At 33.7% G+C, this 27304-nt stretch overlaps 1 protein-coding gene across 2 annotated transcripts in view; it reads left to right on the forward strand.

Annotated features, from left to right (window-relative positions):
- The window catches only part of LOC100923835 (aspartyl/asparaginyl beta-hydroxylase), a 161783-nt gene that overhangs the window by 102570 nt on the left and 31909 nt on the right, over positions 1–27304 (forward strand). For both annotated transcript variants that reach the window (XM_031946358.1, XM_031946359.1), the window contains 2 exons: positions 10746–10883; positions 19245–19380. In XM_031946358.1, the coding sequence (XP_031802218.1) occupies positions 10746–10883; positions 19245–19380 (274 nt within the window). The remainder of the gene's footprint in view (positions 1–10745; positions 10884–19244; positions 19381–27304) is intronic.

A 27304-nucleotide genomic window follows, 5' to 3' on the forward strand; every position in this document is an offset into this window, starting at 1 on the left:
AACAATTAAATTCTGATCTATAGTACAGACACAGCTAAATGTAACATAGCTTTGATTTTCTAAAATTAAGCAAAAGAATGGATACAATTGTGGATAATTGTGCTTTCAAAAAATCAAGAGAGTTTGTGACAGGGAATTCCCCATCAGCAAAATATGGAATAATAGAAGTTTAGATAATTGACACTATTTTCTGTACATGCTCTACTTTTCTGTATCTGTTCCTATATAACCTGCCATTCTGACAGCTGAAATACTGTGTAGTGTTAGGAGTGAATTGAAAGAAAGAAGAGAATTGAAATTGCTGACTAATAAGTATTTTGGCTTCTTCACCCCTTTTGAGATGGAAATGACCCTTGGTTCCTTTGAATGACAGACAGAGGCAAGATTTTGCTGACAGTATCTGTCTTGCATTGAATAAATGTCCATGCCTGATTGATATAAATGCATTTGTCACACAAGACATATTTAATTTGTCTTTGAACATTACAGAAACCACAACCAATGACAGATATAGGAAATCTATGCTCTCTTTCACAGCTTAGTTAAAAGAACTTTTCATTATTTCAGTCTCACATGCACACACACACACACACACACACACCCTTTCACAAATGATTATTTAAAATTTAGGATTTGGGTTTTTGAGATAAATCTACAAACTCAATTAACATCAACATGGAAAGTAGAGAAGCAGTTATTCATTGCAAAGAGATCATGGAAACTAATATACTACTACAAAAATAAGCCCTTTTCTTCCTTTCTCTGAAAATTTCACTCCTACCACTGCAGTTCTCTATAAATGACTTCCAATTCCATTCAGAAACCATTTTCTTAAGCATTATGTCCTAGGCATTGGAAATACAAAGATAAAAATTTAAGTCAACATACATTTATTAAGTACATGGTAAATATAGAGACAAAAAAAAATACATACATATCTATATGTATATGGACCCTGTCTTCATGGAGCTCATTCTATTAGGAGGAAAACATACAAAGAACTATGATAGAGTGAATTGAAGGCAGTCATCGGCATGGAGGGAAACTGAGAAAGGACTCTTGCTAAAGAGGTAGCTTTTGAGTTGGGCTGAGACTTGAAGAAGACAATCAAACCTAAGAAAGGGGACATTCCAGGGAAAGGGATGGGGAGAGAATGGGAGAGGGGCATGAAAAAGCCTAGATAAGGGAATGGAGTGTCATATTCAAGGAATAGCAAGAGGACCAGTGTTATTAGGTCATAGAGTTGGCACAGGGGGTTGATGGATATATAAGAAAACTGGAAAAGTAATAAAGGGCCAGGTTATGAAAAATTTTAAAAGCCAAACAAAATTTTGTACTTGATCCTGCAGATTATGAGCACACAATCCATACCCTCAAGGAGTTTGTAGGCTCCAAGATTTTTATCACCAGCTTGGACCTCTATTCCAAACACTTGACATCTGTCACCAACTCCTTACAACAGGATTAAAATCCCATCTCTTCTACAGACTATCTCTGTGACTTTGGAAAAAAAATCATTGAACCTCTAGGCCAAAGTTTCCTTTTCTTTAAATTGAAGGACCTTGGCTAGATGGTTTCAAATGGTGATCCTATTACCTTTTCCTTGATGTCAGACCAGCACCTCAAATATAGTCTGTTTAAAATTGAGTTTATCTTTTTTGAGAAATTCTGTTTTTTGTTTTTTTCCCCCCCAAACTTCAGAGTATTTGTCAGTGTCACTGCCTTTCACTTGCCATTATTTGATATTATACAGAAATCATCTCTTCTCCTCTCCTCCTCTCCTACATGGTACTCATATTTATGCAGACTTTCTGTGTTCAGAGAATTGTGCTAAACCCTGGAGGTTACATAGACCTTGAAGAAGAACAAGACTCAGCTCTCATAGGGTTGATAGTCTGCCAATCCCAGAATTCTAGTACAAGTTCTCATTCCTAGCTGATAGAATTATTATAAAAGCCTTCTTAGCAGAGGCTTCTCATAGCTAATCTCTCTCCATTCTCTCCTTCAAATCTATCTTTCACACAAATACCTGATTAATTTTCCTTTATGCATTCATCTGCCCATGTCACTCCTGAGTTCAAAATCCTGAACTGATTCCCTGTTGCCTACCAAATAAAGTTTAGATTCTTTAGTCTGGTATTCTGAGACTCACAGTCTAACAGTACCCTGTGTCTATAACTTTATCTTATATTGCTACCCTTCATTCCAGTTAGATTAGACCAAAAGTTCTTAATCTGATAAACAGAAAACTTTTAATTTTTTTTGATAACTACTTCAACATATTTGATTTCTCATATGAACCTATGTGCTTTATTTTGTGAATTCAGAAACATTATTCTGAGAAGGGATCCTTAGGCTTCACCAGACTCTTAAAAGGGTGCATGACACACAAAAAGTTTAACAACCAAACCCCTCAATATTACCTGTATTTTCTTGTTTCTGGGCCTTGCCATATTCACCTAAGGCCTACATTGATAGAACTTCTAATAATAACATTGTTATAGCACTTTAATATTTGCAAAACTCTTTAGCTTTCTCCTTGTATCCTTACAACCACTTTATGAGTAAGGTGTTTCTTATTATCCCCATTTTACAGTTGAGGAAACTGAGATTGAGTTTAATTGACTTTTCCAGGACCACACGGCTGGGCTGTTGAAGGTTCTATGAGCAGAATACAAACTCTGTCAGGTCCTACAAGTTGGGCTTAGAATAGACTATCCATTTTTTGTGGACAATCTGTTTAAAACTTGGAGAAATTGACCACAGCCAAGGAAAATTTATATCCATAGAAGTTCTCTGAAACTATATTAATTTATGCAAAGTTTTCATTCATTGTTTTGGAGGGAATATCCCTAATAAATCACAATATTTGAGGTATTGATCAAGCACCTTTGTTCATATTATTTCAGAGGAATGTCCTTCATCCCTCTATCAATTCCTCCTATTTATTGAAATCCTTTTTTTCCATTTAAATCCCAACTCATAAGTTACCTCTTCTATAAAGCCTTTCTCTATCATCCTAGTTAATAATAATCTTTTTTGCTCTGATCTTATGTGGTATTTTTATGCCTCACTCATATGCCAGTGTGCACTTATTTTATATTCATATATGTCTTATTTTATAATATAATTATGTTTCCATATGTCATATCTCCTTATTAGAACATAAGCTTGAAGAGGGTAAACAGGCCTACATATTATTCATCTTTGTATTTCTCTGTCATACCTCCCTATACATGCTAAGTATGGAATAAAATTTGCTATAATATGTTCCAAAAGTTATTAAAACTTAATGCACTAAGACTTAAGAGTACCTTCTATTAAGTTGAATGGAAGACACCACAAATCATTAAATATTTTTTATATGTGCACTAATTCATGAATGTGTAATATGAATTAGATGTAATGATTGATATTGCATTGATAGAAAATCACATGATCCTCATGTTACCTGAAATATAGGCTGTGGGATTTCCCAAATAGTCACTCTGTGCCAAATATTTTTCCAAATATCAAAGTGAAATGGCTTCAAGGAAAAGATGTGGCTCTTACCCTCTGGAAGCTTACCACTAAAAATTTGAGGAAGTCTATCTAGTAATTTTGTATAGAATGGAATGGAGAAGGAAGAAACAAGCCATTTGCCATTTATGGCTTGTTTCAGTTTTCTAGGAGTTTGATTCTAAATATCTAAATATCAGCTTTAGAAATAGAAAAGAATGTCCAGAGTCTTCACATTCAGCAAACTTCTATTCATAACAAAGTGATTTTTGCATGCTAAGACTCACAAACTCTGCTTTCATTGGTGATCCAGTATCATTCATAGTAACAAAGGCTATGTGTGGTATGGGGAGTGAGGGAGGTAGGGTATTTGGAAACTTTTTGTTTCTCAAAGTTACTTCTTAGATTTATATTTTAGATTTTTGAGAGGTATTGTGTCAGTAAGAGGAATCTAAAAGAGAAAGATAGCACTGTTAGAGCACTTTAGAACTTGCAAAGTTCTTTACCTCTCTCATGATATCCTTACAACCACTTTGCAAGTGAGGTGTTTCTTATTATCCCCATTTTACAGATGAGAAAACAGACTGAGTTTAAGTGACTTGCTCAGGACCACATAGTCAGCCTTTGAAATAAGATTTGAATTTGTGTCTTCTTATTTCTGAGTTCATCATTTTTAACTACTGTTTTTTAACTACTGTGGCACCTAATTTCTCTGGGATAAAAAAAGTAATTAAAAAGGAGGGGGAAAAAAAGCACAAAAAAGAATGTGAAAGAAAGATGGCAAGAAGTCATACAGATAATTGTAGAAGAGAAAGATAGAAACCCCAATGTGAAGAGAAGCTGAGGAAAGAACATGGAGTGAAAGAAGTTTTGTTTCCTATCGGGTGATTTGGGCATGGCATTAGTGAAGGAGGAACACTATTCTGAGTCCTAGACTCGGTGACTAAGGCAGTCAAATCATAGTAGAAAAAATAAAAAGCATTCTCACTTTAAGATATTTTATACTCAACTGTTGACTTCTAGGAAGTAATGAAAGAACAACATTTTCCTCTTAGAATAGAGTTGGTGAGTGGTTTCTAAGCTCAAGAAGCAGAACTAGGTACAGTGGCAGACCTTGCAGATAGCTTCTCATCTGCCATACAAAGGATGGAAGTCCTAACACTCTTATCAGTCACTTTTATGGATACCAACAAAAAAATATCGACTAGTGTCATTGAATGAATCAACTAATTAACTAAATTGAATATGACACTGTGAATGGAGCCTTTGTATTTTCCTGGTAAACACAACTTTTGGAGTGAACATGAACCTGGATCCTGTGATTCAATACAGTCAGGAGTGATGTAGCTCAGATTCCCCCACTTCCTTGCCTTTCCCCTAGTGTGAACGATTCTGCCAAGATCCATGAAAGTCTGTGCAATTATTCACATTAGTGACAAAGCATTCATAAATGTTTCATGCAAAAAAGTACTTTGAATTAGCATATATAGAATTCAACAAGCATTCATTAATTATCATTAGCAATGTGCTATGAAAAAAGATGGGAATATTGAAATAGAAATAAAATAGTCCATGTCATTAAATAGCTTATGTTGGATGAAGTGGAAGGAGGGAAAGAGTACGAGACAGATGCAGATAAATCAAATGAAGGTCATTATGTTAGGGAGAAGAGCATTACAATTGAGCTAAAAGAGAGGCCCTAGAATAACTTTGGGCAACTAGGTGGTATTGTAAATAGACTAAAGTCAGAAACAGTCATCATCCTGAGTTTAAACTTGATCTTAGACACTTACTAGCTGTATGATCCTGGACAAGTCACTTAACTCTATCTCAGTTGAAGAAATGGCAAAGCTCTCTAATATCTTTGCCAAGAAAACTTCAAATGGGACATGAAGTCAGACTCAGTTGAGAGGATTGAACAACAACAAAATGACTGCATGTAGAAGAAGTTTGAAATTTCAAGATGCCAAGGTGAAGAAGGAGTACGTTTCAGGGATGGGAGACATCCTGTATAAAAGCATGGAAGCCAGAGATTCAGTGTCAACTCCATAGGCATCTTAATGTTGTAGTGTATAGGACTAGGAGTTAGAAAGATTTTAATTTAAATTATACTTCAGACATTTCCTATCCATGTTACCTGGGTAAATATCTCTTAAAGTGTCTTAATAACACCTCTTCACAAGATTGTTATGAGGAACAAATAAGTTTGTGTAGATGTGTAAATATGTGTGTAAGTAATCACTTTACAAATTTTAAAACACTATGTAAATACTAACTCACATTATTTTTATTAGTATTATTTTTATTTTCAGAAAACAGCTAGTTGGCCAGTTTGGTTATATCCGAAAAGAAATGAGTCAAAAAGATAGGTGTGAGCTAAATTATAATAATAAAAATGTAATAGATGTAATAATAATAATAATAAAAACAATGTTATAATAAGATTCTATGTGGTGTTTACTATGTGCTGCACCGTATGCTAAGTATTTTTCAGTTATCTCATTTTATCTTCACAACAACTCTTGGAGGCAGTGCTATTAATTTCCCTTTTACAAATGAGGAAAATGAAATAAATAGAAGTTGTGACTTGCCTAGGATATAGTTATTAAGTGACTGAGGTCAAATTTGAACTAAAATCTATCCATTGTACTATTTAGCTATGAAGGGTTTTAAGTGCCAAACTGAGAAGTTGGTACTTTATTCTAGATATGGTACAGAGACTAAAGATTCTTACATAGGTTCAGATTTTGTTTTAGGAATATTAATTTGTCAACTATGTAGATGATGGATGAGAGATGGGACAGATATCTTTAAGAATATTATGCTACTTGAATTAAGAGAATGAAACAGATTTGAAAGTTGTTGATATAGAAATAAGATTTATCAACTGAGTGAATATGAGGAGTGGATGTGAGTTAAGTTGGGGAATATAGCTCAGTATCTCCATCTTTCCAGATGGAGAGCTTGAAAAAAAAATAGCAAAACTGGGAAGATGGTTTGATTGGAAACAGTATTTTAGACATGCTGAATTTTAGAATTGGCAGCTGCGGATTCAGGAGTGGATGCAGGAGAAAGATTAGGACTGGATATGTACATTTAGGAGTCATCTATATAGAGATAATAATTGGACCCAAGGAAGAGAGTGTGTGTGTGTGTGTGTGTGTGTGTGTGTGTGTGTGTGCAGAGACAGAGAGGAGAAGGAGATGAGACAAAAACATACACGTCAGGCATTTTTAGAAGTTATTATGTTTATCTCTAATATTAACTCGTCTTCACCTTATCTCTTAAAAGTCAAGTACAGGATGGGGGGGAAATCATTTAGGGCTACTGATTTAAAATCCTATTTTTCTACAAGACAGCCTTTCCCCTATTTTTTATGATAAATGTTATTTCATAATCATTATTGACATTATTTAGTTGTGTCTTGTTAATCATTTTATTATAACACTAGAAATATGGGAAGCAAGTCTCAAATGTTAGATGAATGCAGGTAGATAGAAAACATTGTTAAATTTTTTTTATTAAATTTCAAATATGAAGGGCTAAAATAAAGTAAAATAAAATGTTATTTATTAAAACTCTCCCTAATAATTATCTTTGTATATTGAAGAGTATTTTAAACCTAAATATGTGGGCAAGGACAATGTACAATAGTTCCTAAAATGAATTTTTCTAATTTCAAATGTTTTGTTATTTTATTTCCTGATATATATATATATATATGTATATGCATATAAATACAAAACATATTCCCTTTGAAGGTGAAATCACTATTAAAAATACAAATAACAGTTTAGATTTTTATTATTATTATTCTAAGTACATTCTCTAATTATTTTTCTTTAACTGCTCCATGCAATCAAAGTTAGAAATATGATTTTAAAAGTATCAAAATAGAAAGGTCACATCGATAATAATTCATATATTCAGGTGAAAACCAATTTATTACAAATAATTTTAAGAATGAAATAATTAGTTGATAATATTGGAAAGAGAAGAATTAACTGAGTAAAGAGACGTACTTTCTGAGTTGGCCAAAGCTATGAAAGGTGCACTGCACAGGAAACATATGGAAAGGGCTTCTTCCAGAGCATATGGAGACAACACCATTCAAAAGGGGACATATGGAGAAGCATACTTTTCAGCCAGATGTCTTTGAGAAGACTAGTTGTCTCCAAAGCACATTGTATCATGTTACAATTATCTTGAAGTCACAAAATGGTTCCCCTTATGTCAGAAAAAGGGGAAGGGAAGAGAAGGGAATAAGCATTTATATAGTGTCTATTGTGTGTCAGGTACTTCCTTTCTTATCCTAAGTGCATTAATGTTGCCAGGACAGAAACTTTTTAGTTAGAAGTTCTCTTTGGCTATTGATACAGTATTATGTTCATTCAGTTACTTTATTTTAACATTTTTCAAAGTATCCCTATTCCCACTGACTTGTTTATCCTCACTTTCATCCTCTCTTTTCCTTTGATATTTCCCCTTTTTATCCTCCCCATCAGTCCTATTCACTAGTTTTTTAAAATTCCATTTTGAGCTTTTTTCCAAAAAAAGGATTTCTTTCACTTTCTTCATCATCCATTTTTTTCTTTCTGTTTACTTTAGACTTGCATTCTCAAGATTTGTGACTCCCATAATTTAGGGGACTCTCTCTTTGTATTTTTCATGCAATGAAAGCATCCAATGATATTCATTCTAGGATAACTTGGTCTTGATTTTGCGATTTAGGGTTTCCTTTCAGCCACTTTTTGCCACTTCCTTATAGGATGTGTCCAATCTACTTCCCTTTTCCAGTGTGCCTCACTTCTTGAATAGTGCCAGCGATTGCTGGTGATAGAGGACATTGCCCTGTGGTTGGACCTTCCCCAAGTGAGATCATCTTTGATTACCATTGATCTATACTCTCTCTTGTTGAGCTTTTTCTTCCCCTTACATTTTGCCTGAAACTTTCCTCCCTGTGGCAATGTTCTCTCATTTCTCCAGGTTCCATTTGTACCCAGAGGGTTCATTTTCCACCTCCTAGAACAAATAGAAATTTTAAGCACAGAATCTCCCAGACTTAATCCTTCTCCTCTTGTAAACATCTCTCTTTACCCAGAAGAATGTTCATCAGTGGAACCTTCTTTCACTTCCAAAGTGGGGCCCGTTTCCTCACTAATTCTTCAGTCTCCCTCCCTTCATCCCTCAGTCCTCTCTGCTGTAGGCTCTGATCTTTCTGAGACCTCAGAGGTCGCCTTCCCCTCATTGGTAGATTTGTTCTTGGCATCTTACTCTCTCTTTTTGCTTTCTCTATGTTCCCTTCTCTCCCCCAACCCCCCACGCCCAACACACACACTTTATATACTCTTCTTCTGTAATGTAATTCTCCAACAGAAACAATCACTTTCAGTCAAGGTACTGTAAGGTTCTGTCTGTTAATGCCTGATGTCTGCCTCTTCACTGTTGTAACTTCTACCAATTTTCTGCCTTCATCCCATCTCCTTTTGTACATTTAAAAAGAAATCTTTTTCTGAACTCTCCGACGTGGCTGTGTTGCTATCACTATTCTTGCCTGCTAAATTTTTTAACTCCTGCATTTCTGTTTGGGATGTTCAAAAGGAAAATAATCTTTTCAGTTCTGATTTTCTGTCTAATAATGTTTCAAACTCTTTAGGGTCAGATTTCACCCTGGACTATAGCCTGAGCTCCAATGCTCTTTGAAACTCATCATTCACTATTCTTTTTTCTAGTGGGTAAAAATAATTTTACTTTATTAGAAGGCCTTTTCTTTTATATTTGAAAGTCTTTCTTCTAATAGCTGGCAGAATTTGTTTCTGAATTGATTTGTTAATTTAACTACCAGGTGTTTTGGAGTTTGCAGTCAGGAATTTTTCTTGAGGCAATCTGTGAATTCTTCAGTTATAATTAAATTTTCTATGTTTAGAAGTTCTGAGCATTTTCTTCTATTATTTCTTCAATTCTGGTATAAAGGTTTTGTTTTTATTTTTAAATATTTCATCTTCTTCTGGGAAACCTGTAATCCCTAGGTTTTACTGTTTTTCTACTTCTTCTAGGTTGTCCTTCATTTCTGTGTATTTGTATTCCCAATCTATTGATCTTTCTTTTGTTTCTTTGGTAAGTCTTGCTTGAAAATCCTAATTTTTCTATTCTGTTCATTATTTTTGATGTGCAGAATATTAATCCTGTTCTTAAAATTCCCAATTTTCTTTTAAACCATTCAGGAGCAGTGTGCTGTCATCCCATGCTTTTCTCTAATTCCACAGGTTCCTCTGTCTTGTCAAATCATTCTTTCATTTTTGTAGTATTTATTCATGGATACCCAAGCTAATTTACTAGGTCTGGAGGCCAACATCTTTCTATGTTGAATTTCCCATTTATGTTCAAAGTCTTTGAAGTTTTTTCCTTTCTTTCTTCAGAAAACTAAAGAAGTTTTTGTCTTTTCTAAAGAAAACTGAAATCTTTGGGACTGCCAGTCTTTTGGGCTACTTATTTTCTTTATTATTCATCCCCTGAGACCATTTTGAATATTTTTTTTTTTTTTGGAAGGCTGGATCTCAAAGTATCCTAGCTTTCTCTCCCATATTGGGCAAATCAGAATCCCCCAACCTGATTTTTGAGTGGTTTGAAACTGGATCCACCTGGATTCTGTACTTTTCTACAGTCCCTCAAAAGCAGGGTGTCTTGTTCTGGTGACTGTCCCACTCCCTCCATTTCTCAGTTCTCTGACCCAGCCGTAGCAATTCAGAGCTTTACAGCCTTAGTGATTTCAGACTGCAGTTCCTTAGAAGACTTTTATTCCTGAAAAGTTGTGGCCAATCTGGCTATCAAGACCCCAGCAAAGATCCTCACCCTCAGGCCAAGGATCTGCACAGCAACAGAGAGTGGAGACCAGGATTTGGAGTAGGTTTTGATGTAAGACTATGTCCTATCCTTGGGTCTGCTAATACAACTTTGCTGTTGGAAATAATGGCAGTTGGGAGAAGAGGACTGAGTAATCTGAGGATAAATGTCTGTCTAATTTCTAAGATTTTTTTTTACCTTTTGGATTCTGGGTGTCCTAGATTATGGAGGCAGCTGAATTTGCTTTATATTTGGTGTAAAATTTTGGTTTGGGAGAGATTTGAAAGGTTGTGGGGAACAGAGAAAATGTCTAATCTGCTATCTTGTTCACCTTTAATTTTTTAAATAGCAATTAATCATAGTTTGAAAACATATCTAAGATTTTTATTTTTCTAATTTTTCAGGCATATAAATGGTATGAACTTGGACACAAGAGAGGTCATTTTGCATCTGTTTGGCAGCGTTCACTTTACAATGTAAATGGACTTAAAGCTCAGCCTTGGTGGACTGCAAAAGAAACTGGTTATACTGAGTTAGTGAAGGTGAGTACCAGTGAGCATTTAACCCAGATTATCTGTGATCTCAAGAAATGAATGCCACTAGCTATGTAACTTGAGGCTGGAAGCAGCAATGCAGTTAGGACAAATAGCAAAAGATAGAGAATCTACCTGTTTAAAGACACCATTGTGAAACAAACCACCTCGTCACTTTCTCCCTCTTAAAAAAAATACAAATGCACATATGGACATACAGCATTCCTGAAACATCCATATTTGCCATTAATTGGGGAGGGCATGCATCAGACAGACCATGCTCTTGACATTATCTGTGGAGCAGGAAGGCAAGCACTTTCATTGGAGAATCTCTAGAGAGACCTATTTTCCTGAATTAAGTGCCTACTTGCCATACTGTGTGCCAAGTGTTGCAGACAACAAATGAAACAATTTCTACTTTAAAGGAACTTGCATGCTAATGGGGGAAACAAGTACATCTATGGATATATTCAAAATAAATGTAAAGAGAAGGTAAATACCATATAGTTAAATTCCAGGTAATTTGAGAAGGAGGGCATTAACAATTGGCAGAGATTGAAAAAAGTTTCAAGTGGTGAGTGGTGCTTTAGCCGAGTCTTGAAAGAAGAAAGGGATTCCTTGAATAACAAATGTGGTCTGTGCTTATTGGCTGAGTACCTATTAGTGCTTTGGTCCTTGAAGGTTGATTGCTTTGTTCTCAGTTATTGTTTTTTTTTTTCTTTTGTCACTTTAAGTTTCACAGAGTTTGCATATGGAATAATAACACATATATACATGTATAGAGAATCTTTACTGTCTTTATGCAAATCAAAAATTCCTCCTCAATGCATTATTATACAAATAAAATTTTAATTTGCTATTATTAATAATCATTAAATAAAATATTTTCTTCCTAGATATTTGCTATTTTCTATCAGATTAAAATTAAAGTCCACAGCTTCTATATCATTCAAACTACTTTATTTCCTTGAGGCAACTAGGTGTGCAATGGCTCCAAATCAATAAGACCTTACTTCAGATATTTACCAGTTATGTGACCTTAGGCAAGTCACTTAAGCCTAATTTCCTCCAAAAGAAAAAGACTACTTTTTCCTTTCATAGGTCCCCAGCTTCAACTTGATTTCTAGTTACTTTTTCATAAGACTTTGAGGGAGTAAATATATCCTTGAATTGTTCAAACTAACGAACACATCTTTGTAGACAACCTATCCAGATGTTGTTATCCAAATATCAGACTAGGCAAATTATGACACATTGTGGTAGTTTTTATGCTTTAATATTAAGCAGGGAAAGTGGTAGCTAGATGGTTCAGTGGATAAAGTACCAGGCCCAATGTAAGAAATTCTCATCTTCCTGAGTTCACATCTGACCTCAGACACTTACTTGGTATGTGACCCTCAGCAAGTCAGTTAACCCTATTTGCCTCAGTTTCTTTATCTGTAAAATGAGCTGGAGAAGACAATGGTAAATCCCTCCAGTATCTTTGCTAAGAAACCCTAAAAGGGATCATAAAGAGTTGGATATGAATGAAAAATGACTAAACAGCAAGGGGAAGTTAGCTAGAAAAATAGCCAAAGTAATTTCTCATTCTTAACAAGAATTGACACATTATTCTTTTTTCTATTCTCTCAGTATTTGAGATTCTTTTATGAATAGTTTAAACTTTAAAAAAAATAGCAAATCACTAATGTTAATCACTTAAAACTGACATTTCTTGTTAAGCTTACTTGATTTTGGGAGCTTTACTGATTAGTGCAAAGAAATCCTCCTCAGCCTTGCCAATCAAGTGTCTATTTCCAAATCCCATTTCCCCAGGGCTTCCCAAAATGATACTCAAACTCAGCTTATGTGAGCCCTTGCTTGGTTCAGATCCTGTATTACAAAGAGGAAAACAAGAAAAGAGCATAAATTAATAAAAGTCACCATACCAGTACCAATTCCCTAACATTAAATTTATTTTTGAAATTCAGTGCTATATAATTTGTTAAATTGACTTATGACTTTTAAAACTATGCACATACATATGTATGTATATATGCATGCAAATATATATTTTATGCATGTAGATATTACATATAGTTATACATATAACTACTTAAGTATGCACACACACATATATGCCACATGGGCTTTTAAAATCTACCACTAACCCAGAACCACCATAACAAGAGACAGTTTGCTGTCACAAGCAGCCCTGGTATTTATTAGCCATTCATTTGATAGCCAATGTTGCATTAGGATACCCAATCAAGGCAAACCATTTATAACAATTATCTGGATGTTGGCACTTGAGTGACTGCTAATCAGTCTCAGGGATATGTTTTCTGAAGAGATAAAAAGAGAACTATGTTCTTGAGGACATGGGAATAAATTAAATGTGTAGTTCAGGATAAAGAACATTAAGTCTGGCATCAGAGGATCCTCTAAGTTCAAGTCCTGTCTCAAATGTTTACTACCTGTATGATCTTGGACAAGCCATCTAACCTCCTTGGAATCCATTTCCTCACCTGTTCTATTACAGTTTGTACTAAAGGCTCCTTTCCAGTCTAGACAAGCCTAGGAACCCAACTTTAATGACCTTTTCCCTTTATTACATAATCATAATTTCTGCTCATTTTTGGTAGCTCTTTGCATTGGGTTAACCAAAAAGTGTAACTGGACACAATAATTAGGAGGAGAATTCCAAAAGAGTTTTCTTTCCGAGCTTCATTCTCATTAAAACTATATGGGATGCATCCAAGTCCCCAAGTGCCTTGGGGATATTTAGCATAGAAATTGAAACTAAAATGGATTAAGTTTTTGCAGTGAAAGAATCTCTCTTCCAGCCAGAGAAAAGCCCCACTCCCTAAGAGTTCTATTTTTCCCTATTTAAAAGATTGCTCATTCATCCACACAGTACTGCTGCTAATTTTGATGTAAAATGCACACTTCAGAAATCATTAGAGTTACACCAAAACTATTGCATTAGCCAGTAGAAACAGAAAGCTGGCTAAAAATTCTCCTTTTGTATTTGCTTACCCTGACTTTATAATCATCATGTAAAAAATGATGGTGAGAAAAAAGCTCTTGAAGCTTTATTTGGATGTCTCAAGGCATGTGCTCTGATGCAAGCAAACAGCATCACAGATAATTTTGTTCTTTTCTCATATTGAAATTTTATTGCTTTTGGAATGGATCCCAGGATTACTTTGCCAACTGTTACACAGTGAGTAGAAATGATTGATTAAAATAGCACTTGCACTGTCATTTTTCTTCCAGAACATGTCTTTTATTAATTGAGAAATTAATTGCATAGGAGTACTTTCACCTAAAAAAAAGAAGCCACCGCTAACCCATCACATTTAGCAGTGCATTAGTAGTTTTGAACTTAGTTCCTAAATAGCCAATTATCTGAGTTAGATTTTTTTGTTCTTAAAATAAAATGGATTACAAAAACAAAAAGTGTTAATTTTTATGGTATAATTTAATTATAATATAAGATTAGCAGCTTAATGTAAAATAAATATCCACAGAATCAAGAATAGAATAAGTAGAGTTCCTTATGATTCATATAATCTCTAAATCCAGCTTTTCTAATTCAAAATTTGAACTCTGATACATTGGAGAAAGGATCCTTAATAAGGAGGAAAACAAAAGAATGTTTACCAGTAAGTGAATAAAGTCATTAAGTGTTCTCATGATGAACTAGTTTATTATGCTTATTTTTGATAAACAAAGTTTATAAGAATACAAACAATGAATGCTTATGTGGAATCACAGTGCTACATGGAGTACATGGATATCAGGTTCTCTATCTCTGAATATAATTGCAAAACTCTAAAACATCCTATAGAAAAAAGTATGCTTTTTCTAGTTTAATAGGCTGTGTAAATGGCAACTAGTAACTTTATCTTTGAGAAAGACCTCCCACCAGGACCCTCTTCTTATTCTTGCCAATTTGCCATTAGAAATTTTTATGTATTGTCAACAAGCTTCCTTTTATTTTAGATCTTTTCTATTATTTAGAATTAATTGAAATCTGAAGATGTTGATACCATTTCTTTTGCCACTGTCTGTAGTGTAGTTACTTTGCAGTTCATTGGACCAAGAGGAGAAACTGGCACATTCCTTATTTTCTGCTGATACTTCAAGACTTTTTATTAAAGTCATCAATACTCTCTCATTTCCCTAGACTCAAAATTGGAAAGTTGTCCTTTATTCTTCTTTATCTTGTCCCCAATCCTCAGCAAAATATGGTATCATTGATGGTTTTCCTACATGCAATTCTTTCTCACACATAAATCAAGACAGAAATTCTGTTTTGATAAGGGCTACAGCAGAAAACCCCATTTCACACAAATAGGATGTTATAAATAGTAGTACAATATATATCATTTTGTTTAATAAGCCAGAGAACTCTTCATTTAACCACAGGAAGAACATAAAAAGGCTATCCAGGTTCAAATGTATATTTCAATAATACTGTAATAAGAAGAGTCTATTAGAAGGAGTAAAAACAAATGAATCATTTGTCCCCGTTAAATGAGTTTCTTATCTATTCATATTTAGAAATATCTACATCTTTAAAACAAAATGAGAATTGTTTCTGTAGGATTAATAATAATTGTTTTCTTTTATTTCATTTGCAGAACAGGCATTTTTCAAAATCATGAAACATAAAAATATTGATTTTTGAAAAATCTACTGTCTATGTATCTTTTTCATAAATTCATTCATTTACTATCTTGCTGAATCAGAGTTTGAACTTGAGGACCTTGCCTTGATTTATTTAGAGAACTCAGCTTTTCAAAAATATTCACCAAATCTGCAAATTTCTAAAAGAAATTTTTGTTGAGTGAATTTGCTTCATCTTTATTTTTATTAAAATGTTCATTTTTTTTCTGTTAAAGCTCAATTACCTTCTTAAGTATTTTAACACAAAATACTATCATGTTTCAAAATATAAATTGTGCCCCAAACATAATCTTGTTGAAAAATCCCTAAGTTTTCTAAGAACTTGAAAAATTGTATATAACTCTTTGATCATATTTTTTGGTACAAATTGATTGTTTGTGAAGCATTCATTGTGTCCAAGTTATACAACAAATCACTGTTTGAAATAGTGTTTGTAGACCTGTGTTTTACAAAGTGTTCTATTCCTAGCCAGAAGTCCCATAATCTTTGTTGTTTAAGTGTTCAAGGACCAAGGTTATAAAAAACAGGGGGAAGGATGGAAATAAAATACAATAGATGAATGTACAGTCCTAAATGAGAATGATGAGACCCACTGATTTCTCATTTTAAATTTTCTATAGTAAAAGTTTTAGATGAAATGAGTAGCAAGTGAGAATGTAGGCAAGACTAATTTCTTTTCTTTATAAAATGCAATTAGTCCATAAGATTCACTTGTTAATTTGTAGAAGCAAACTACCTACCACTATATATTTCTACATTTGAAAGCAGTATCTCAAATTCATAGTCACATTTGTTAAACATCTTCATTAAATTCTTATCCCTGCTCAAAAATCTTTATCCTCAAAAAGTTTACATGCTCCTAGCAATAGCTGGAAGGAAAGATATCAAGAACTAAAAACTAATATGCACATACTAAGCAAAATCTTTACAAGTAGAGGCTGCATTGTTTTTTTATTTTTGTATCCCCAGTCCCTTATATGGTAGGTAGTTAATCAAATTTGTTGACATGTAGTAGGTGCTTAATAAAATTTGTTGTTTTATTGTTGATTAAGCCAACAGGATTGGGAAAAACTTCCCATGGAAGAGGACAAATGAGCTAAGCTTTGAAATGAGCTAGAAATGGGGCAGCTAAGTGGTGCAGTGGATAGAGCATCAGCCCTGAAGTCAGGAGGACCTGAGTTCAAATGTGGCCTCAGATACTTAACACTTCTTATCTGTGTGACTCTGGGCAAGTCACTTTGCCCCAATTACCTCAGCAAAAAAAGAAAGAAAAGCTAGGAATTCTAAGAGACACAAGTAGTGTATTTTATAAATTATAGAAGCAGTGAATTTTATACATTATGAATAGTCTGTAAAAGTTTAGAGGAAGGAGATGGAGTGCCAAAATCAGAGAATAGCAAAATGACCAGTTCATTTGAAATGTAGAATTTGTACAGGAAAGCCATAATTTAGAAAAGATAAATTTGAGTCAGATTCTTATTCTAAAGGTACTAGAAAGTCATTTCCACAATCATAGGTTGATCATCCTCCCTTTCACTGCCACCAGCTAGAAAAAGATATGTTTGTTACCTCCATTTTCTCAGCTTTTAATTCTTAACCCTTTATGTCTGTTTTCTAACCTCTTCACTAAACTGAAACTGCTTTCTCAGTGGGAAAAGTAACAATTGCCAAATCATGTGACTTTGCCTAAGCCTTTCTTTCTTAACTTCACTGCAGCATTTAATACTGCCTGCTATCACAATTTTTCTATTTTCCTTATCACTGTCGTCTGTTATTCTTCTACATTTTGACTTTTTAGTTTCTTTTTGCTAAATCAAATCAACTCATCCATTTGCGGAGAACATATATATATATATATATACACACACACACACACACAGATACATGTGTGTTTATATTAATATGTTATATATACACACATATGTGTATTATGTTATATATATGTATACCTATATGTGTGTGTATTGAAGGGTAGTAACAAAACTTTTATTTGTATTCCTTTCAGTTCTTTTTAGCTTTCCATACATTTTTAAATGTTTGGCTAGTGTACTTTTTTTTTTTTTCAATTTATCATTTCCCATTAATCTGTCCCTTCCAATCTTTCTCTCTTAGAGCTGAAGACTTAACTTATAACACATATATATAGTTGAGAAAAAACCAAGTGAAAGGCTATCTCTAAGAATACAAGTCGCATTCTTTATCTTGAATCTAGTACCTTTTGTCAGGAGGTGGGAGCCATGTTTCATTCTCAATCTATACTATCTTTTGGTGATCTCATCAGATCGTATGGGTTAAACTATTATTTCTATGCAGGTGGCTTCTATTTCAGCTTATCCATCTCCCTTCTCCTTAACTCCAGTTCAATATCACCAATTACTTATTAGATACCTGAGGTAGAGCACATGGCACAATGAAATGAATATTTATTCTGGAATGAGAGGATGTGAATTTAAATCTCATCTTTGGCAATCACGGCCTTTGTAGCTTTATACAATCATACAATTTTCCCAACGCTTATTTCCTCACTTCTAAAATGAATGGACTATATTAGGTAACTTCTCAGAATCCTTCTAACTTGAAATATATAAACTATGATATTCAACTGTATTCTGTTAGGTAGTGTGAATTCACATGTGAAAAATAGCTCATTACCATTATCCCCAAAGTTCCTTCTTTTTTATAACTTCCGTGATTCTGTTGATGACATTACTATACTTTGAATCACCCAGATTAACAACCTCACAGGTAATCCTTGACTCTTAATGTAACCTTTCCTTTCAATTTGTGTTAGATGCAAAATAGTGTGCATTCTGTTTGTACACTGTACCTTTCATACATCCCTTTCTTTGGAATTACTCCCATAGCCACTACTCACCCATAGTAGCCTCATTTTCTTGCCTAATATGTTTCCTCATTACTATTAATCTACCACTCTGAATGTATAAATAATCTTTTCTATTGAGATGGAACTATTGTGATTTCCCCATCACCTCTAGAAGTTGCCAGTAGAGATTATAGAGGGAGTAACCTTACTGATGCTGACATAATGTTGTATACATATGGTTACACAAATACAAATTTTCACACATATATATGCATTTGGTTCAAGGTCAAAATAGAAATTGATTCATTGCTATCAAAATCCATAACTGATGCTTTGTATGTAATTTTACAATTTTAATATATATTAAGTTTTATGGCAACTTTTTAGTATATTCTGACGAACAGTGAAATTAGGAACAATTCACATTCTAAGTTTTTAATGCCAAAGTTCTTAGCCTGAGTAGTCTTGGTATGATAGGAGAAAGATAGTTAAGTCCCTTAGCTAATAATCTTGATACCAATAATACCAATTGCTCATACTATTTTTAAAGGTCAATTAATACCCATCAAGAAAAAAAAAACAGATTTAGTAAAAATTCTGAAAAGGATAGAGATAAAAAATGTTTTATATACCAGAGGAACTGATTATGAGCAAAATGATATGATTCTATGATGATGATATGAAATGATATGAAAAATAGAAATGATTCTATGCCTGTATGGGTATCAGAGGAAATGAGAACTAATGAAACCAGATAACTGTAAATTTCATTCAGCATTTCATTGCTGTTATTTTTTAAAAGTTTAGTATTATTATTAAAGTGCTCAGTTGGACACATTTTTCAGTAACAATAACTATGGCTTTTCTTTTAGACCTTAGAAAAAAACTGGAAATTAATTCGTGATGAAGGCCTTGCGGTGCTAGATAAAACTGAAGGTCTCTTCCTGCCTGAAGATGAGAATCTGAGAGAAAAGGGTGACTGGAGCCAGTTCACTCTATGGCAGCAAGGTAAACATGCTTATAATTTTTTTTTTTTTTTTTTTTTTTTTTTGCCTCTCTTCCTCCATCAATATAACATAAAATAGCATAAAACTTTGGTAAACATTTCCTCAAGGAGATGGGCAGTTTGTAAAGTTGTGATTTCTAGAATCCATTTGTTATTCTATTTGTACTCTATTTGGCATTGTATTTATATTTATATGTGTACTTGTATATATATTTTAATGTATAAATATTCACTTATCTATACACATATTTTCTGATGTTATTAAAATTATTATATTTCTGATTACATTCTTACAATCACACATTTTAAATTGGAAGGGATTTCTAGGGCCATTTCATAGTTACAAAATCTCTAAAGAAGGTATGAGAAATAGTCATTATATTTTTAGAACTCTCTAATAAGTAGAAAGTTTTTGTTGTTTACATTAAGGCAAATAACATGTTTATCACCTACTCTCTCCACTTTTGACAAAGAGATAATGCAGGGACAGATGTCTAGATAGCTGAAGTACCAGTCTGAGCAGCCTGTAGTCTATACTAGAACTATTTCATTTCTCTTTTTGTCTCTATTGCGTGTTGCACGAAGACTTTGGTTTTGGTTTTGGTTTTTGAGACTGAGTTTCCCTATCTTTCTTGGGTTGGAAATTCAGTGTCTACTCATCCCCATGGCTGATTGACATAGAAGTGTTTCTACCTAGGGTGAATTTCCTTGTGTTACATAGTCTAATGGTTCCTGCACTCAGGAAAGTTCACCATATTTGTTCCAGACTTTGTGCAGTTTTAGCCTATGTCTGGCATTAGTGCTGCTATAGCTCAGAACTCCCAAACATAAGCAGTCACCAGCCTTAGCTTCTCTGGATTGCAGGTGTGCTCCAATAGGCCTAGTTTTTCGGTCTTTTTTACTGCAAATTTTAAAAAAGTTTCTTCTATACTAAATACATAAAAACTACTATTCCTCTGCCTAGACACAAGATGGATATATTGCAGATTTCCATTCCAAAGCCTTCTGCTGTTTGTGACCCTGTGCTTCAGATAATTTTTTGCTCAATGGAAAGACTCCAAGCTCAGGTGCATTTCCGGCATTTAGTCAATAACAATAATAATAAATAGCATGTGTGAATATATGCTACTTATTGTTTATATATATATATATATATACATGTATATATTCATATATATCCCTATGTATGTGTCACTTTAAGGTTTACAAAATATTTTTGTAAACATTATGTCATTTATCTTCACAACAATCCTAGTAAGCAGGCAGTATTATAATCCTCATTTTACCAAGGAGGAAACTAAGGCAGATAGAATTTAAGTGACTTGCCCAAAACCATATAACTGATAAGTTTCTGAGGCTGTATTTGAACTCTTTCAGACTCCAGATCTAGTCTTCTTTTCATTGTTCCCCCTAGCAGTGATTCTTTTCTATATTCAAGATTCAAGTTTTCCAGCTTTCAGACCTGCTGTAATAAATGTCTGACATCCTGAAAAATGCTCTGGGACCTAGAAATAAAATCTAACTAGATTGAAGATCTGTTACTCAATATGTGTCCTTAAGTGATTTACTTAACTCTTAGAAGCCCACATATTTCCCTGTATGCATAATATAGATTAAAATGCATGCCTTGATTACTGCAGAAGGATGATAGGAATAAAAATAATACTGACTGCATAACAGACAATGCTGGGAAATGATTCAGCTTCTATACCCTCAAACGAAAAAATGTTTGTAAAGGGCTTTGAAAGCTTGAAAGCACTAACCATCAGTAATTACCTCTGTTGTTTTGCACAATGTGGAAACACCTTTCCTAGTATTTTGCATGGGAACGTACAATTCTGGCTGTTCTGGCTCTACTTCAGTTTGACCTGAAATGACCAAGAGCTTTAGAAATACATACCATCTATGAGAAGTGAATTGATAAAGGACTTACCTATTGAAATATATGACTGATATAATGGAGAGAATGCTAGATTTGGAATCAAAAGACCCAGGTTTGAAATTTGGCAATGACTTATTTAAAATCATTTTATCCATCTTTATCCCAGTTTTCTCATCCATAAAATGGCTTTGGCCATCTCCAAGTTTTTCTCAGGCTCTGTATGTATGAGTATTTTGATCTTGAGGCAGCATGGTAAGATTACTAGACTTGGACGAGGTAATCTCTCAAAGTAGGTCCCTTTTCTTGGTGGAGAGATGATTTAGAAGGACAGGTAAGATTTATTTTAAATTATCAGATGATGATGATAGTCATTTATAGTTGTATAATATATTAAGATTTCAAAGAGTTTGCTATACATTATCTCCTTTGATCTTCACAACAGTCATGTGAGGTAGATGCTATTAATAAATCCATTTTACAGATGAATAAAGTGTGGCTCAAAAAGGTGATACTGTTTTCTTAGAGTCACACAGCTTAGTAAGTATCTGAGGAAGCATTTAAAGCCAAATTTCCTGAATTTAGGACTCTAGCTATTATACTCAGCTATCTCTGAAAAACTGTTATTTTACTTGGTCCCAAGGACCAGGACTAGGAGAAGAGAATAGAAATTGCAGAGGGGAAGATATTGGCCTAATATAGGGAAACATTTCCTTTCCATGCATAAGAATGAAATATTTTGCCTTGAGAAGTTACAAGTTCCCAAAATGTGCTCTTCCAGTAGAAAATAGATGTTGTAGAGAGTGTTTCTGTTCCATTTGGACTACATGACTTCCATGTTTTCCTTTGAACTCAGATTATGAGATTCTGAGTCAGCTGTAGAATCATAGATCCAAGCCACAAAACTAACCTGCAAGAAGTAGCAAGAATCATAAAAAATATACCATAAACTTGACTATGCTGTTTTTACCACTCTTTGATTCAGAATCCTTTAATTTCCATGGCTTGAAAACTATAATACATAATGGCATTCAAATTCTTTCATGATTTGTCCCCTTTCTAGTCTTATCCACTTACTCTTTCTATATGAAACACATACCATTTTACTTTGTAGCAAGGCAAGTAGACAGTACTTTTTGGACATTATGGTACATCTGTGATTTTGTGATGTTAAAACTCCCTTCAGCAGGGCAAATTACAGTCTTACATGTCTTTTCAGACTCTTGACCATGTCAAGCCATAAATCGTACCCCAGGGGTCCGCTAAACCTGCTGTTTTATACCTCATTTGACATTTATAATCAGAACATCACCAAACAACATTATCTTTGTTGTTACATCTTTCAAGGAATTTCATATTCTCTTAAATTCTGCATCAACTTTCTTGGAACAGACTTTTTGTGTTGCCATTTTAAGATTTGGTATAATTCGTACCTTCAACTTTGAATTAACAGAGAACATGATGAATTATTTCAAAATACTCCATTTAGGAACAAGCTGGCCACCAGAAAATAGACAAAACCCTAAGGATGAAGGGGACAATATAGTAAGAATAAAGACAAATCAAATTAAGAACAACAAAATTGTTGTTTACCTTTTGACACTTACTTAAAATGAGTTGGGAGTTTTTATGCTAATAATAATAATAGCAATTCACATTGTTAATATATATAATAATAATAACAATTCACATTAGGAGGATCTAAATTCAAATCCAGCCTTAGACACTTAACTAGCTGTGTGACTTTTGGCCATGTCACATAACCCCAGTTGTCTCACAAAACAATAGCGGTAGCGAAAGAAATTTTACAGTTGGGGAAACTAGGAACATAGTGACATTCTAGGAGTTACACAGAATTAGAACTTGACTTGGTAAGTTTTCTGATTCTGGTCCCAGAACTCCTTCTGCTATATCACATTGCCTTTCAGTTTCTTTTCATTAAATTTCATCCTTCTTTGAAGAGTCTATTGTATTTCCTAAAATAATTCATTAAAATCTCAGGTACCTCTCAAAATAATTCCAAACAGGAAAGAAGGAAACAAATGTTTATTAATCACCTACTAGGGGTTAGACACCCCTAGTGTCTATTTCACAAATATTTCATTTAATCCTATCAAGAATCCTATCAAGGCATTAGTCTACCCATTTTATAGTCAGAAAAACTGAGGCAGCTTAAGTGACTTTCCCAAGGTCACAAAGCTAGTGGTTTAAGTGTCTGAGGCTAGATTTGAACTTAGGTTTTCCTGATTTTAGGGCCATTCCACCACTTTATTGCCTCTAAACACTACAGAATCTGTTAGAAGATGTGTTTAATAAAATACACCACTTTACTGTGTCTAAACACTGCAGAATCTGCTAGTAGATGTGTTTAATAAGATTTTATATATATGTATATACACATATCATGTCACCAGTGATTAAGGTAAGGAAAAAATTACTTTGGCTCTGCAACTTCCAATCTGGCTTCTCTGGATAAGGAGGCACAAAGGGCTCTGCTGGTGGTTTGGGACTGGCAGTTAGGGACAGTGGTTAGGGCTTCCATTCTCTTCTATCTGGGTTCAAAAATCTTCCAAAAATTCAATAGCATAAATTCCAGTGACCAGCAGTGGAGAAATGGAAGATTCACATAAGTATAACTTTAGCAGAGATTTGAAACACTCATTACTTAGCTGGACAGGGATTATCAGAAACCCAAATTACATCTCATGACTTTGACAGTACCAAAGAGGGGGTCATTGAAACAGAACCATTTCAAGGTGGCCAGTGCACACAGCAAAAAAGGGGACTAGTTGTTTTAGCAGATGATATGAAAAATCCTGTAATGGAGAAATTAGAGTAAGAAAATGGAACCTACATAACTATAAATGTATTTGTCAAATGAGCTTTGAGAAGCTGGTTTGTGGCTCAAGAATAGTGGACCTTGAACTGGAAGCTAAGATTGATATATTAAGAGAAAATATGAAAACATATTGGAAATGGCTCAGACACTGTCCTCTCAGCTTTTCCAAATGATTTCCAAAAATGAGTAACAACATGGAGATGCATTTGCTGACCTGAGTTTGAAGTCTTAGAACTCCATGAAGAACTGCTGGCTAAAAATGGAGAAATTCTTTTTGGAGCTATTAATTTTTTTTATTGCAAGTGTGGTGAACAAAATAATAGGAGATACATTAATGGCTGTGAAACAATACAAAAGTGTCAGGATTGAATATGGTACTTGATTTAGAAGAATTAAACTTGGATCACATAATACAAATACTCTGCCAAAGACTGAGGAGGCACAACATCTGTTACAAGCACATAAGGAAATATATGATAAAATACACAATGATGTATCTATCAGATTGAAATTTTTAAAAGAAAATAAGGTATACTTTAGTATTGCACGAACAATTAGTTCTTTCCCACAATGTCATCACAGCTTATTTTGCTGGGAATCAGCTTAAACAGACACTCAGACAATTTCACATCAAATGGAAAACCCCTAGAGTGATTGCCTCATCCTGGCTTGGAGAACAGTAATCAGATCTGGAAAAAAAAACAAAATAAAAGACCCATTGTCATCTCAGAACCCAATAAGAATGAAAAGTGGAGTGTATTGATTCTTGCACAAATAGCTTTAATTTTTGCCTTTTAATACTTTAACAATTGAACTGTTCAAATTAATGGGAAGGTGGGTGGCTCTAGTGTCAACATAATTTCCAAAATCCAAACATAGCTTTTCTTTTGAAAAACTTCTTTTGTATTGTGAGAATTGTTGACTATTTCTCCAACTTCAAAACATGAAAATATCTTTGCACTGACAAGATATAAATTTGTGGTTTCTGGTTTTCAAGATGTGGGTCTGTTATGGCTTTTCCAAAGGGAGTTTACATAATTTGTATCACAATTTTATCATGATTTTACATATTTTACATGTGTAAAATGTATTTATGTAAAATAAAGATTAAATATCTTTACAAGATTATTTTCTATGTATTGTTTTAAAGAAGAGAGTAATACTATTTTACAGTAAAATTATAGGGCATTTCTGCAGCATCTAAACAGAATAATTAACTATAATTGATGGTTTATTAATTTAAGGGATTACAATAGATTGCTCTCTGAGGTTGGAGCCATACCCATATGTTTGTTTTAAAAATTATGAACAAGAATCATACTTTCTTTTCCATAAAGCTTCCAAGAACACAGTTGTGTTATATAAAGACTTTGATTGGGAGGGTCTTATTAGCAATTTCACTTTCTACTAAAAAGTGAAACTTGTTTGTTGAAAGCTGCTTGTTTGCACCCACTTACCATTTGGTTGATCTTGGGCATTTTGAGAAATTAACTTTAGAATATAAATTCTTCTTCATTTCTAATCTGAAAATCTGTGATAGAAAATTCTTTTTGGCAGTATTGCTCTGTCAGAAAGTAAATTCCTAGACAGATTTAACTGTAATAATGCCATGTTAACTTTAAATCACAGAAATGTGCCTTCTCAATTACATTAATTCCCCTTGAATCTGTGTATATAATCTACAAAGTAGCCTATTCCAAACTGTTTGCTGTGTCTATCTCTAATAGAAAGAGACATTGCAGAAATGTTGACATTTCTTTAAACCAAATTTAACATATTTTAAGATGTGATTATTTTTGAAGAATAATAAGTAAAAGGGTCTTTTTGTTTTCCTTTTTGATTGAAGGGAGGGTATAGTTTAGATAGTAGGAAGAAGGAAGGTGACAGAAAGGAAAGCCAATAATCTCTTTGTTGCTGGTCATTCTTGACTTCTTGTGAGTAATCTGTCTTGTTTTCCTTCATCGGTAGTATAATCCTTACTAAGTGCAAATTCTCTGTTAATTTTTTATCATAGATATTATAAATTAATATTTTTGAGAGGGGTCTCTTGCAGATGTCAGTTTATTTTATGTTGAAGTACTCAAAAATTGCTGTTATTTACAACTATGTCAACTACATGATTTGTTTTATATATATATATTCATTCAAATGCCTTTCAGTTTAACACCATATAATATGACTGTAAATTACAACCCTATTTAAGTTATTCCTTACTATATGTCTGTATTCTGACAAAATCCTAGTTTATTTTTCTGGCACAATTTTTTCTTGTGATAATAGTCCTCCCAATATGCCTCCATTGTGAGTTTTGTATTCTTATTAAAGTTGTTATTGCACTTTAAAAAAAAAAAAGAAAGAAAAGAGAAAAGTGATTTTCAGTTAGCAACCAGGCCATCAATTTATTGGTGTGTTATCATAATGTCTGACATATTTGGATTTGCTGATTGTTTTGAATTATAAATTTGCATATCAGTGCAGAACATATTTCTCTATATAAAATGATATAAGATCTCTTCTTATGGACCTAGGAAAGAATCACTTTACTAATCTGTATTGGAGAGCTGTTCCCAGAAGTAGTTTTTTTTAATATGGTATATCTTCACACAGAAGAATGTTTAAGTGAATATAAACCACCCCCCTACTCTGTTTTCTAATTCTAGATATTAAATATGGAAATCTGAGAAACACAATACAGGTGCTCATAGTTTTGCTACCACCTTGAAGGTGACATTGAGAGATCTGTCCTAGATTCAAACACCGCCATACCAGGAAGACCCCCTAACTGATGGAAGATTTAATGGTTTCAAGTTAGACCTTTTTCTGCTCTATCTTCAGGATAGTTTGTCCTGTAAGAGAGAAATACAAGGGATACAAAACTGAGCAACATCCATAAGGACATTAGTTTATATATAATCCTCTGTTCTTTCCAAGAACCATCAGAAAATGTGGACCTAGGAAATGAGCCAACATCTTTGGACCATTTGATGAAGTAGAAGGAAAGACAGTCAAGTCTTTTTTCTGTCAAGTTCTCTGCAACTGAGCAGACTTTCAAGTTGTATTTAATTTCATTCTAATACAGTGAGTCATGCTCCAGGCTTATTGTACCCCAAGAACAGAATGATGGCTGGAAGGGATGTTTGTTAAAAGTAGTTTCAGTCAGATGAAACTTGAAAATTCAAAAAAGAGTTCATCTACATGAAAATTTTCT

This window comes from Sarcophilus harrisii, chromosome 1 (genome assembly GCF_902635505.1).
Source record: "Sarcophilus harrisii chromosome 1, mSarHar1.11, whole genome shotgun sequence".
NCBI lineage: Eukaryota > Metazoa > Chordata > Mammalia > Dasyuromorphia > Dasyuridae > Sarcophilus > Sarcophilus harrisii.